The 14,984-nt window shown below is 40.4% G+C and overlaps 1 protein-coding gene across 1 annotated transcript in view; it reads right to left on the minus strand.

Moving 5' to 3' along the window:
* The window catches only part of GNAQ (G protein subunit alpha q), a 310,505-nt gene that overhangs the window by 197,424 nt on the left and 98,097 nt on the right, over positions 1-14,984 (minus strand). Inside the window, 1 exon segment of the mRNA NM_001110002.1 lies at positions 7,419-7,603. Within this exon segment, the coding sequence (NP_001103472.1) occupies positions 7,419-7,603 (185 nt within the window).

Here is a 14,984-nt window from a genome sequence, read left to right on the forward strand (position 1 = left end):
CATGAGCTCAAGATAACTCATCCTGCATAAATGATATGGCATGCCTTGGGATTACGGATTAATTTTGGCCAAGGAAGGGGGAATTACAAAATCTCATATTCATTTTCTATTTTTATATGACTGCCATGGGTGTAAAATGAATAAGGAACTACAGTGGAACAAGGACAGAGTGAGGAAAAAATTTGGCTAGGACGTATTTGCAAGATATTAAAAGTGAAGGTATACAAAGGGATTTTGAAAGCAGATATAGGTAGTAGAGAATCCATGTTGATCAACTCCCCAACATGAGTCCTTAGAGAGAAATGAAAAAGTGGTAAATGAGCCTCAGAAAAAAAATGTGGTTGACAGATCAAGTTGGCCATGAAAAGTCTCCAGATTCCTTTACACTCTTTATCAGAAAGAAAACTCTCAAAAATTTGTAGATGCAGGAGTTGACAGTTGCCCTGTGAAAAATTACAGGCTGTCTTTGGTGGCCAGTAGCCAACGACCCAATTAAAATAACTATCACTACTAATACCCACAAAACCTGCATGTGATTGTGAACTTTGAACACTGTTAAAAAAAAACTTAGATAGATACAAATATTATAATCACTTATGGGACTGAGTGGAGAAGGAAATGGCGACCCCCTCCAGTATTCTTGTCTAGAGAATCATGTGGACAGAGGAGCCTGGTGGGCTGCTGTCCATTAGGGTCGCACAGAGTCGGACACAACTGAAGTGACTTAGCACGCATGCGTGCACTGGAGAAGGAAATGGCAACCCACTCCAGTATCCTTTCCTGGAGAATCCCAGGGACAGAGGACCCTGGTGGGCTGCCATCTATTGGGTTGCACAGAGTCAGACACGACTGAAGTGACTTGGCAGCAGCAGCAGCACAGGACTGAGATTCAAAGAAAGAAAAATCTCCATTTCACTACAGACCACTATCAAAACAAATCTGTTTTTAATTGTCTTTTTTTGTTCCCTTAAATTTTCATAGTACTTTGGAATGGACAATGTCCAAAAAAGGTAGGAGCTTTAAATTATAATAAAGTAACTTTAACAACAGTTCATCTCTTTGCTAAAGTCCTGGAATCAGAGAATCAGCATAGAAAAAAAAAAAAATTTGTGTTGGAAAGCATTTGAGAGGTTGTCTAGTCCATCCCTGGTCTTATTTCAGCAAAATTGCCTTAAAGTATTTCACATGTTAAAAATACATTCTATTTTTGAACACATCCAGATAAGGAGATTTCTGTACCTCCCTTGGTATCCCATTTCAATGACTGTCACTCTGAGGAAAGTTTTCTTTAGATACCTCCTAAATCTGGTTGTACTGTTTAAATTATTTTCAGTTTGCTTTAGTCTTAATAAAGATGGAAGATGAGTAGCATTCATTCTCTCCATGATAACCAATTCATCTTATAATAGTTGACAAACTATTCTTTTTATCATTTGCAAGACACTTTCACATAGATTATCTATTAAGCCCTTCATATAATCCTATTATCATCTGTACCATAACACAGATGAGGACATTCAGGCTAAAGAGAGTAAAGAAATTCATGTGTAGGGAGGAAATGTGACAATCCCAAGGTTATGCAGTTATTCAGTGTGTGGGCCCAAGCTCAGTTACTCACTTATAAGTGTTGCTATGCCGCTAACTCCTCTACTTCCCCCACATCCTACAACAGGCTTAGTAAATGTGGAGCGCAACTGGAGAGCCTGCACTGATGGAGAATCCGTGTGTCACTGTATTTTTTAAATTGGCGGCATGATTTTTGCAGTGGTTAACTGTGATTTGTGCCAGCATCATTCCTCTTCTACTAACTGTACCCAGATTTCCCTCAGGGACTGTCAATCAAATTGCCCAGCCTAGTCCAGACAGCTAGCACAGAAGCCTGGCTGGATGAATCCAGCAAGTTTTCCCAGGAATTTGAATCCTGAGTGGGGTGACAAAGACTGAAAATGGTCAGAGTTCATGCTTCTCCCGATGAGTTCCACAGACCTGTCCTGGTTTCCAGGAGTTGGTCCTTTTGCTTCTCTTCAATTCTCTGAGTGACCTCATAGGCCCATCAATTCTTTTTCTACTTAAATTAATTAAATGCTGATGTTGGCTTCTGTTGCTTGCAAGCAAAGAACACTGACTGACAACTCTTCAGAGGGATAGATACCGAAATATACTGATTAAGGTCTGCCTTTATCATGTTCTTATCATAGAGATGACAAATATTAAATTGAAATCAGTCTCTTAGAAAATTCCCCCATGTTGAAAAATGTAGTACAGTAATTTCTTGTTCAACTGATCAAAGGCAGGCAGAAATAAGTTGGCAAATCTTCCAGAATCTTGGCTACATTTTTCTTTTGAAAAATAGCTTCTGGAAGCTTAGATTTCTCAGGGATTAGAGAAAATTCAGAAAGCTGTAAATGTGTTTAACCAGGTCCTTTCCCTATGACATGCCCTTTCTTAGAAAGGTTCTGGGAGGACAAGAGGTACTACAGTAACATGTCCCCTCAATCTCTCCACCCTGGAAACTTTCTGGCTGGCTGGGCAAAGGCAGCTGCAGCCTAGGTGCCAAGACAGCCCTGGTCATCAGGACTTTTGAGTCTAACAGTAGAAACTAGAACAGAAGAGGGCCATGTCTACCCAACATCAGCACATGGCTGAGTTCTACTCATAACTATCTTGAGTTCACTGCATGAGGACTCGTCAGATTCTTTTCTCTTCCTGGGATTGGCAACGTGAGCAAAGGCCTGCCAATACTTTAAAACTGCTGTAAGAATACCTGGATTTCACAGAAATCATAAGCCAATAGTAAAGGGATACCAGAACCCACTAGCCAGAGTAATTTGTTCAGGGTACAAAAGCTCCTATAACATTCCTGGCATGCTGTGGGAGACAACAAGACGCTTCCTCATTGTGAGGTAATCGGCAATCAACTAAGAAAATAAGGCACATGCGTGTGAAACAACAACAGGCAAAGCAGCAAGAATGCCAACTGCCAGGGACACACAGGAAGCACACACAAATCAAGGGTTCAAAACCTTGGTATCTGCCCCCTTGAGCTGTAACTCAATCTTATCTTAGCCATGTTAACAAAGACATTTTATTGAGCTGATTTCAAGGCCTCAACTAAAGAATAATCAGAAGAGCATGCCTATGCTCAATAGGAAAGCATAAAATAATAGGGATGAAAACATCCTTTCTTTTGGAAAGTAAGAAATGACAGAGTCATCTATTTCAGTGTTGAATGCCTTGCATCCAGTGGAGTCTTAAATGGATCTTTTGATTTGACTAAACAATAAATAGTTAGTCCCTTTCAGCGTTAACTATTAACACTTGTGTTTAAGGAAAAGGCAAACTAATATTTAGAAATAAATAAACTCAAGTTCAAGTATTCAGAAGTCCTCAAACATGCTCTCTTACTTGGGCTGAGTCCAACCAGCTCACCTATAAATATTACTTGTTTGGCAAAAAACGTCCAAGAACAGGATAGTGGAAGCACAACCAGGGAAGAATTAATCTATTTTTGGTAAAAGTTTTCAATTTATTACGAGCTCCCCTGGAACTGAAGATCCCTGGAGCACTCAGCAAGGGCTGTGAAGAGACTTGCAATGTCACGCCATCACCTGGGCAGAGGTTGCAGCCTGGACTCCCTCTGACCACTGTGCGAGCCCCTAACTAACCAGTAAGACTCTCCATTCAGTGAAGTAACACACAGGAGCAAAACAAATTCTAATATTTTGGCGCAACAGTCCCCTAGACTAGACCAATTACACAGTAAAAAACAAAAAACAGTGAACAATTTCTCAGTTAAGAATGGGCCACATCATTTGTAAGCTACATTTTGCTTTACAAAATATATGAACTCAGAAGCAAGAACAAAATTAGGCTGGACAATATTGGAAAATGTTTGTTTTTATTTATGCTGCTGCCATAGACTAAAGAAGCTTTTTAATAAATCAATCAGTTATATATTTTATATCTTTAAGGTCACAAAATAATACAAATCACAAGGCATGGCCTCCAAGTAATTGCTAGTAAAATGCACACTAACCATTAAAATATTTACAAAATATTAGAGCACACTGTAACCAGAAACTTTTGTAGAAAATTCTAACCAAAACACAAATTATGATTATTATTGAGTAGCTATCATAAATAGAAGAAAATAAAATTCAAACTTCTTAGCCTGGCCAAGGCGTCAGTGTTATAGTGGTTAGCATAGCTGCCTTCCAAACTTCTCAGCCTGGATTCAAAACCTTTCAGAAGCATATTTTAAGCCTTTTGTTTATTTTGTTCTTATTTCTCCAGTTATCTTCTATAGGAATTCTGTTCAAGTTAAACTGGCCAGTTTATACATTGCATACACATCCCTTTCTCTGAACATTTACGCCAGCCATTCCTCCTATCTAAATTGCCTCTCCCTCAGCTCTGCCCTTGTATCTTTCTGGACTGCAAATTTCTGCCTAGGCCTGGTTGACCCTCTCTGCTTCCCTGGCAGCCCACTGTATTTATTCCCTTATGCATCAACAGCTATCTATGGATCTGAATAATCACTTCAACAATGGGGCCGGTGGGGGGGGCAGGGGGGTGGAGTGGTGTCAGGGCAGAAGAGGAGGCTTTCAGTTGTTTATGCTTACAAATGATTTACTTACTCATAAAGCAAGTATTTTTATGAACACTATTGTGTACAAGATACTATGCCAGGGTCAATGAAAAATGCCAAGATAGAACTTGCAAAGAATGCCAAGATTTACTTTCAAAGAGCCTAGAAGCTAGTCAGGAAAATAAGATTAATACCCAAATCATCACAACTAATACAAGCTAGGCAATTATCAATACTCCACTGTAGGTTCTGCTAAAGGGGGTGGGATCACTTAGTGCCACATAGGGAGCAGAGAAGAACTCTGGGATGAAGCGGCAGCTGGGTGGAAAAGCAAGGAGACAGACAACATTATTTCCTTAATAAGCTTTAATAAAGGCAAGGAGGGGCAGAGCTCAGGAAGTTAATGGAGGAAGTAAGGGGTGATACTTTAAAACTCATGTGTGTTGTAGAGAAATGGAGCAAATGTGAGAGTGATTTTTGTTATGAACTGAAAGGAATTAAACATTTTAAGGAATTCAGGGGTCAGCACACTCTAATATCACTGTATTAGGTAGTATGTTAAGTAACCAAGAGACATGGGAAGATTTCATAGGCTAATTATGATCTCTGAGAAAAATTTGTATTATTACAGTAATGTTTTATGATGTTGATTCTTAACTGAATGGTATCCAACACAATAAAGCCTACTTAACTAGAAGTGATAAAAAGAGCTCAAATAACATACATTGAGCATTCTTCTATGTGTTCTATGATTAAGGCATAAATTTCACATCATCTTCTACATCTATATGACTGTACAATGTCTTCATGTGAAAATCTAACATCAAGGCAAGATCCCTTTGAAAGAGTCTTCTGGAGCACCAAGAAAAATGGTTTAGAGGTATAATTAAGGAGTTGGTATTGTACTTTAATGTGTAGAAAGAAAGTGAAGTCGCTCAGTCGTGTCCGACTCTTTGTGACCCCATGGACTGTAGCCTACCAGGCTTCTCTGTTCATGGGATTCTCCAGGCAAGAATACTGGAGTGGGTTACCATTTCCTTCACCAGGGAATCTTGCCCACCTAGGGACTGAACCAGGGTCTCCCGCATTGAAGGCAGACACTTTAACCTCTGAGCCACCAGGGACTGGCATTATGTATGTGTATATATATATATATATATGTATTGATAAGACATATATACACACATCAATTACACCACACATGCGATAACCAGAATTCATCAGATCACATTATCAACCAACTGTAGTCATAGGGTATTTAAAAAAAAAAAAAAAAATTCTTCAACAGAATACTCACAACTGCAACAAAACAAGCACGCCACCTATTTTAGAAACCCACTACACTAAGATTTCTGACGGGGAAATGTCCTGATCCTTTTAAAGTCAGACTGCTTCCGTATCCAGACAGCTTCCTGTGATTCAGGTACCATATTTCCACGAACCTACTCAGATCTTTCCATTCTTGAGAGGAGAAGCTGGGAGGACTATTTGTGGAAGGTCTCGCTGTTATTTGTGGAGAGACTCTCACTGCCATCGGAAAATGAAGTGTGAAGGTATCAATTAGATAAGAAACAGCCAGTTCATTTTAAGGAACCACCTCCAAAAAAAGAAATGCCTGATTTGAAAATGATCTGTATATTTAGAAGCTTCTAAATAGTAAAAGAAGTGGAGGTACAGAGAACTGCTTTATTTTACCAATGATTCATGCTTGTGAGTTACATCTCAGCATATGAGTCATACTGGGCATGCAGACTTCTTGTTAGTACCCATTGATCCTGGTATATGAAAATATCCTCAAGAGCAGACTATCACGAGTACTAAGAGAATGAAAATGAATGCTTTGATTGAAGGTCCTCAAACAACTGCAGGTACAAATGTAGTGTTTTGTCAACAAAAGGTTAAGGTTTTATCAACTTGCAAGATCAGCACCTACATGTTGTAAGGAATGAAGACTGCCTCCACCCTTAGACATTCTGATTGATTAACAGGAAGGGAAGACGTTTCTACAATTCTGCTTCCCTCAGACACTCCCAGCATAAACTCAAACCTGAAGACACCCTCAGATGCACCAAACTTGTTAGGGATCATGTAGTTATAATATTTGGAGGGTAAGCAATGACAGCATTTGTTTTCACCTGAAGAAAAAAATCTGGCTTTCTATTTCAATTAAGAAATAATGCTGAATATTGGGAAAGTTTGCTTGGTTTTTAAAAAGTTGAAAATTTAGATTTTTTTCCCCTAACCCTTTCTCAAGTGGTTTTAGAACTTTCCATTATTTTAATACAACTGCAGGGAAACGTGTTTGAAAGGTTACTGGAAGTGACAGATGGGCTTATTTTGAAATAAAATTAAGCCTGTGGTACTACTGAAAGGAAGTCACGAAATCCAAAATTAAACTGGACAGAATGGTCTGAAGCTGTTTTGTTCTTTGTTCAAGGAAGCACAAAGAGTGGGAGGCTGAGGCAAGGCCACCACTTCTCATTTGAATCCCCTCACTTGGGTCAATTTGTCTTGAACTGATAAAACTCTCTTCTTAATGTAACATACGCCCCCACATTTTAAACATCCATACACCTACTGTCAAATATCCAGACATGTCCTTCACTGATATCACTAAGAATACAACTCCAATCTTTTATAGCTGTGACTTTATAAAGACTTAAGGAGGAAAAAACATTTATAAACAACTGTGCTGAGCTATTAAAAACCCCATTTTAGGATGAGATGGAAAATGCCCATTTAAAAAAGACAGTGTGCATCCCAGACATGTGAAGAGACCATTCGCCCTGGGATGGCTCTGCCAGCCGTTCTCAGGAGGAGCCACGCCTACCTTATTGTGCTCGTACTTGTAGGGGATCTTGAGCGTGTCCATGGCTCTGATCATAGCCTGCATGGCCGTGAAGATGTTCTGATACACCAGCTTGGTGAAGCCCCTTTTGTCTTCATCAGAGTAGCCCGACCCATGGATGATTCTCATCTGCTTGATAAATGTACTCTTGCCACTCTCTCCTGTCCCTGCAAGAGAAATGACAGCAGCTCATCAGACCATGAGACCTGCTCACAGTCTTCCAGACAACTACACTATTAACAGGAACAGGCCTTGGATGTGGCATCCTGAGGGCCTGCTGAGAGGAGCATCACAGGAGAGCAGCATTACCAGAGGGGGAAGTGCCACCGAGGGTGAACACTCAGCAAGATGAGAGGAGTGAGACTCCAGCTCAGAGGCAGAGTTTAAAAAAATAAATAAACAACTGTCACCTTTTTGGAAGCCACTCAGCATGGAATTTTGATAGTGATTTGTAACCATGTATCTTATAAGAAACACAATGAAAGCAGCAAGGTTTGAACAGAATAAACAGTTGATAAAGCTCTCTTCCCTGCAGTATGTCTGAAATGCTTTCAGCAGACTGGGATGTTTAGCCAGGATCTGGATCTGGAGATGACAATGCACTCATACAAATGCAGTTCAGACATCAGTAAGACAACATGCAGGAAAATTTCTAGACACTTTCTCTTACTTTAAAATGGGGTACATGGAGAGCACAGTATCCAGGTAAGAATCCAGATCCTTCAGGATAGCAAGTAGCAACTGTATTTATTTCCAGGGGGTTTGCTTGGCTGAGTTATGTCAAGGAATCACTCAATTCAGGAAAGATACAGGAACTCTCCTTCTTTCTGCCCACTCTTAACTATGACACAGAAATTCACTGTTACTGAATTTTTTTCTTCTGTGTTCTCATTTTCCCCTTTTTCAGTATTCCTTTTTGGTCACCATGAGCCTGCAGAGAATTCATAACAAAGCTACAATGCCCATTGGGGAGGAGGAAAGACAGAAAGATGATATCATTTCACTGAATGACAACACATTTCTTCTACAGTGAATCTGAAACTATAAACCTAAAAACTTCATTTTTTAAAACGTAAGTTGTTTTGGTGGGCGTGCAACTTCATTTCTGAATATCTCTCACTCACTTTCAAATCTCCTTGAAATTTTCAAAATAATAAATGTCCTCCCCTAACGATGTGGGGAGAAAAATAAAAGTTTTTAGGATAGTAAGCAAAGCAGAATATAATAATAATAATAATACTCAAGATGATTGTAGTACCCTTGCTGCCATTTCCTATCAACAAGACATTAAAAAAAAAAAAGGTGGAAAAGGAGAACTGAAAACTAGCAATACGACATCTGTCCTAATTTTGTTTGGTTTTTCTGGTGGTTGGATTTCATTACTATCTTTATAAACAATCATGAAAAATTCAAATAAGTATTACAGTTTTCATAGAAGCATTCTTAAACGACTACAGATGTCTTGGTAAACACAGAAGCCTCACATAATTACAAAGATGACTTCTAGCCCCATAGTCCTGTGGTCGCCAATTCTTAATCCTTTTCATATGACCTTTAATAAAGTGATCTGGAATTTCTTGAAATATTAAGTTAACACTTCCTTTATCATTTTCATATGATTTTAATAAAGTGATTCAGAATTCCTTGAAGTATAAAGTATATGAAAAACATATTCATAGCAATATGAATGCGATCAACACATTTTAACAAGATTAATGCAAGGAGTTAAAAATGAACATATAATTCCATCCATGAATACTACCGTGGGGGTGGGGTGGGGGGGTAATATCTAAAGAGAAGTATCCCCAATGGAAATAAAGCTAGGAAATTGTTTATCATTAGCAATCAACAATTTATAGGAAGAAATCAGTATCTTTACTTTTCTGAGCAATTCAAAGTATGGAAGAAAAAGATCCAAATTGCTTCTCTGTTTATTATCCTTATCCCAGATATGCTTATCCTTATCCTTGCTCTGAGGGCCCAACTAAAGACATAATCGTCAAATCAGAACCTCTGCCAGTTTCTTCCACACCAAAAACAGAAAGAAACCTTAATATGTGAGGTTATCTGACCTGCCTCTTGAGAAACCTATTTGCAGGTCAGGAAGCAACAGTTATAATTGGACATGGAACAATAGGCTGGTTCCAAATAGGATGTATATTGTCACCCTGCTTATTTAACTTATATGCAGAGTACATCATGAGAAACGCTGGACTGGAAGAACCACAAGCTGGAATCAAGATTGCCGGGAGAAATATCAATAACCTCACATATGCAGATGATACCACCCTTATGGCAAAAAGTGAAGAGGAACTAAAAAGCCTCTTGATGAAAGTGAGAGCAGAGTGAAAAAGTTGGCTTAAAGCTCAACATTCAGAAAACTAAGGTCATGGCATAGATCTATTTCATGGGAAATAGATGGGGAAACAGTGGAAACAGTGTCAGACTTTATTTTTTGGGGCTCCAAAATCACTGCAGATGGTGACTGCAGCCATGAAATTAAAAGACGCTTACTCCTTGGAAGGAAAGTTAGGACCAACTTAGATGGCATATTCAAAAGCAGAGACATTACTTTGCCAACAAAGGTCCGTCTAGTCAAGGCTATGGTTTTTCCAGTGGTCATGTATGGATGTGAGAGTTGGACTGTGAAGAAGGCTGAGCGCCGAAGAATTGATGCTTTTGAACTGTGGTGCTGGAGAAGACTCTTGAGAGTCCCTTGGACTGCAAAGAGATCCAACCAGTCCATTCTAAAGGAGATCAGTCCTGGGTGTTCTTTGGGAGAACTGATGCTAAAGCTGAAACTCCAATTCTTTGGCCACCTCATGCGAAGAGTTGACTCATTGGAAAAGGCTCTGATGCTGGGAGGGACTGGGGGCAGGAGAAGGGGACAACAGAAGATGAGATGGCTGGATGGCATCACCAACTCAATGGACGTGAGTCTGAGTGAACTCCAGGAGTTAGTGATGGACAGGGAGGCCTGGCGTGCTGGAGTTCATGGGGTCACAAAGAGTTGGACACGACTGAGCGACTGAACTGAACTGAACTGAACGACATGAAAAGAAAAGGAAAGAGAATCAGGCAAGAGGCTGCTTTCTCCTAGCTGAAGGCTTTTATATACTCCCCCCACACCCAAATAAAATCAAGAAAGTAAAGAGAAGACATCTAAGCCATGCTGGCTGTTTTCAATTAAGTCATGTTGGGCAAGAGCAGTCAAAACCTGGCTGCTCTTGGGATCTACACTAAGCTCCAGGGCATCACACTAATGAAGACTCCAAATACAGGTGGAACACAGGACACATGAATGAATGGAATCGGGAAAGAGGAAAGGAGAAAAGAATCCAAAACCTAACTCCAAGGTTAAGATATTTTCCTGTTGCCCCGGACACACCCTGGGATCCTCTCTCTCCATTATATCATCTTGCTTGGTGCCCCAGGAGGCTGGCTGGGAAGGTTTCACATTAACAGCTCTCTTGGCTTAAGTCTTCTCGGGTTTAATCCATAGGAGACACCAGGAAGAGACCACAGAGCAGGAGGATGAGAAAGGGGCATCTATTTCCCCAGTTTGCTTCCTATAAGGGCCCCACAGATATGCTGTGTCCCCTTCAAGAGTCTACAGCTCCTGCCAGGTGGCCCTCTCTGGGCTCCTGTACCTGCTCCCTTGCCTTGCTGGCCCCTGGTTACTGCACTCATTAGCTCTTACTGGTTGCCTACACTGGATTAATACCTTGTAAACAGTCCCTGAACAAAACTCTGCTCAGTCACCTAGCTGGAGTGGACCATTTGTTTCCTGCTGAGACCCTGACATGTGTAAATACCCAATGGAGAGCAGGGGCAGCTTAATAAATGAACAAATAAGAAGGCAAGGGAAGGGGGGGTGCCTTTTCTTCTTCTGCTCTTTCTCTATAAATCTTATTTATAAGGTGCTCTCTTGTTTACAAAGTACTTCCTTTTTTCTAGTCGCTAATTCACTCTTTTAACACTCTTCTGGAAGCCAATCATGATGATAGAGCCCAAACTAGAATCCAGGGCTCCCAACTCATCTTCAAATGTGCTAATAAATCTAGTACTTGTCCTCCAGAGCATGTACACTTGAGCCCACCTGCCCCCCAGCAACACATACTTCAAGACTAATCTCTAATCTGACAGGGCAAATGGTGGTCTCCACTCCCTGAATATCCTGTCTCTTGTAAAGGAAACTAAAGAAATTTGTGTTCAAGGCATGTGGACACAGAAGGGGAGGGGGAGGGTGAAATGAATTGGGAGAGTAGCGCTGACACATAGACAATATCATGTGTAAATAGCTAGCTGGTGGGAAGCTGCTGTACAGCACAGGGAGTTCAGCTTGGTGCTCTGTGATGACCTAGAGAGGTGAGATGGGCAGGCAGGGAGGTTCAAGAAGGGGGAGATGTATGTATACATATATTTAACAGCTGATTCACTTCGTTGTACAGCAAAAACTAATACAATATTGTAAAGCAATTATATTCCAATAAAAAATATAAAGAATAAATCCGTGTTCAACCCTTTAAATTCTGCCACTGTGAAATAGACTGACACTATCCTCTCAAAACTCTGAGATAGATGACTTTTCCCTCATTCCATGGAAAAGAAAAGGCCTTGGAGAGGTGAAGCGTCCGGGCAAAGATGACAAGGCTGGTAAGTGCCAGCACAAGGGCTCGAGCCCAGCCTGCACCTGCCCAGCCTGGATTTGGCGATACTTTCATAATCACGGCTGTGCAAATCCAAGATAATTAACTTCTACTGCCTGCAGTCCAAAAATGTCTCCGCGTGGTCCTGACTACATTCAACTTTCATCCATCTAACCAAATTCTGAATTTCCAAATATTACTTCAATTAATAGTATTTTGAATCTTGGTGTCATCTTCCAAGACTGGCCATCCCTCCCAGGTAAATTTCACATACAAATTTAATACTCACACTTTGATCGGAGAAAGCAATGGCAACCCACTTCAGTACTCTTGCCTGGAAAATCCCATGGATGGAGGAGCCTGGTAGGCTGCAGTCCATGGGGCCGCTAAGAGTCGGACACGACTGAGTGACTTCACTTTCACTTTCCACTTTCATGCACTGGAGAAGGAAATGGCAACCCACTCCAGTGTTCTTGTCTGGAGAATCCCAGGGATGGGGGAGCCTGATGGGCTGACATCTATAGGGTCGCACAGAGTCGGACACGACTGAAGCGACTTAGCAGCAGCACGCTTTGATGCTATTGTATAACTGCTGCAAATTAAAAGCGAATACAGCGCTTCACTTAAGAGAAAATCTATGTAATGCAAATGCTACAGGTACAATGATAAAAGTAGTCAAATAAAGTATTATTCTGTACTATGGAATAAAGCACCAGCCAAGCAAAAAACTCAGCTTCTTTGTTCCAGGAAGAGTTCTATCATGGGAGACAAATGAACTATTCTTCACAAATGTGTAAACCAAATTTCATGTTTTTCTCCTATTTTCATAAACTTACACAATATTCTTGGGGTTTGAAACAGACATTTTAAAAATCTATTCTGGATTAGAATTTCTAAAGTCTGTTTAAAAGCAAACAAATAAAAACACCCAGCTGTTCCAGATTATAAAAATGACTTTGTTTCCTAAGGCCACATGGAAAGCACAATGAGAGACTTCATAATTCTTTATCTCTGAATGAACGAAAGCACACTTCTACTAGTAGGTTGGTCTGTGAATCCAGTGCTGTCTAATCTCTTTTCACAGTACTGAGCAGAAGCAACTTTTGACCTACCTCAAGAAATACAAATCTACTGTTTCCAAAGCCACTGATGAAATAAAATCTAGCAAGGAGCCCTTACATTAAATCTGGGGGTAGGAGTTCCATCTTTGCTAATTTGAATATATCTCCAATCATATTATATAATAACAAGTATATCAAGATATACAAGGAAGGATGTGAGTCTAGAAAAATTTTACTTTTCATCTTCATTAGTCTCTATAAATGTGGCTGAAAATTTTCACCAAAAGTTATTTGCACCTTTTGTCGAGTACTACACCTTTTCTTATCTCAGCCCATCTAAATACCCAGAAATAAGGCTATTTAAGAACAATGCTATGGACTTCCCTGGCAGTCCAGTGGTTAAAATTCTGCACTTCCAATGCAGGGGACATGTTTCAATCCCTGGTCAGGGAATGAAGATCCCACAAGCTGCACGGTATGTCCAGGAAAAAAAGAATCATGCTTTTTAAAAAGCCCACTTCATCTAACAAGTACAATTGGTTTTGAGGGATACTGTTTTTCTTCCCTACCCATTGGATCAGGATAAGGCACGAGAGCAATCCCAGTTCATTTCACATGTCTTTCCATCAGGACAAACATAATATATAAATTTAATATCCGACTGTGGACTGCATCACTTTGTAAGGTATTAGAATACAGCATGTTCGATGTACAGACTCTCTCTAATACACAATCTGATACTTTAGGCTTTGCCAAGATCTTTTCAACACAAGAGTATTCCTGTATACAGCTGCTGCCACAAATCCATATTCACTCTATGTATCCTACTCATACTAAGCCTCTATACCTTTACACTGACTACTCTGCCCATTCTCAAGATGCAGTCTGCAGTCAGTTGCATCCAATTCTAAAAGCAACCCAGTTTTTCTTTCTTGGGGCTTCTTGCTCAGCATAATCTTTTAAAATTTAATTTACTGAAGTATTAATATGCCTTACTGTTTGGTCGCTAGGTCGTGTTTGAATCTTTTGCGACCCCATGGACTATAGCCTGCCAGGCTCCTCTGTCCATGGGATTTCCCAGGCAAGAATACTGGAGTGGGTTGTCATGCCCTTCTTTGTCCACAGAGGAGCTTCTCGACCCAGGGATCGAATCCCTGACTCCTGCATTGGCAGGCATATTCCTTACCACTGAACTACCGGGGAAGCCTTTACTAAAGTATGCTGCTGTTGCTGCTAAGTCGCTTCAGTCATGTCCGACTCCATGCGACCCCAAGGACGGCAACCCACCAGGCTCCCCCGTCCCTGGGATTCTCCAGGCAAGAACACTGGAGTGGGTTGCCATTTCCTTCTCCGATGCATGAAAGTGAAGAGTGAAAGTGAAGCCACTCAGTCGTGTCCAACTCTAATCGACCCCATGGACTGCAGCCTACCAGGCTCCTCTGTCCATGGGATTTTCCAGGCAAGAATACACTTTAGCTATACTAAAGTATAGCTGACGTATAATGTGTTAATGTCTACTGCACAGCAAAGTGATTCAGTTATGTATGTATGTATGTATGTATGTATATACACATTCTTTTTCATTATGGTTCATCACTTTACAATAGAGCCTTATTGTTTAGAAGACAGTTTTTCTTATCCCATACCCTGACAGTTCTAAATCCAATAACATATTACCTTCTTAATGGTTTCATGAATTGTCACTTGTAGTTGAAAGCAATCAAGGACTCAATGGTTCCTTCTTTCTCGTGTTAGTTGGCTTCCTAGGCTACATTTTATCAAAAGGGCTATGAGGCACAATCCACACATACACAAGAATTGCTCAGCGTCCTAAAAAT

This window comes from Bos taurus, chromosome 8, assembly GCF_002263795.3.
Source record: "Bos taurus isolate L1 Dominette 01449 registration number 42190680 breed Hereford chromosome 8, ARS-UCD2.0, whole genome shotgun sequence".
Classification (NCBI taxonomy): Eukaryota; Metazoa; Chordata; class Mammalia; order Artiodactyla; family Bovidae; genus Bos; species Bos taurus.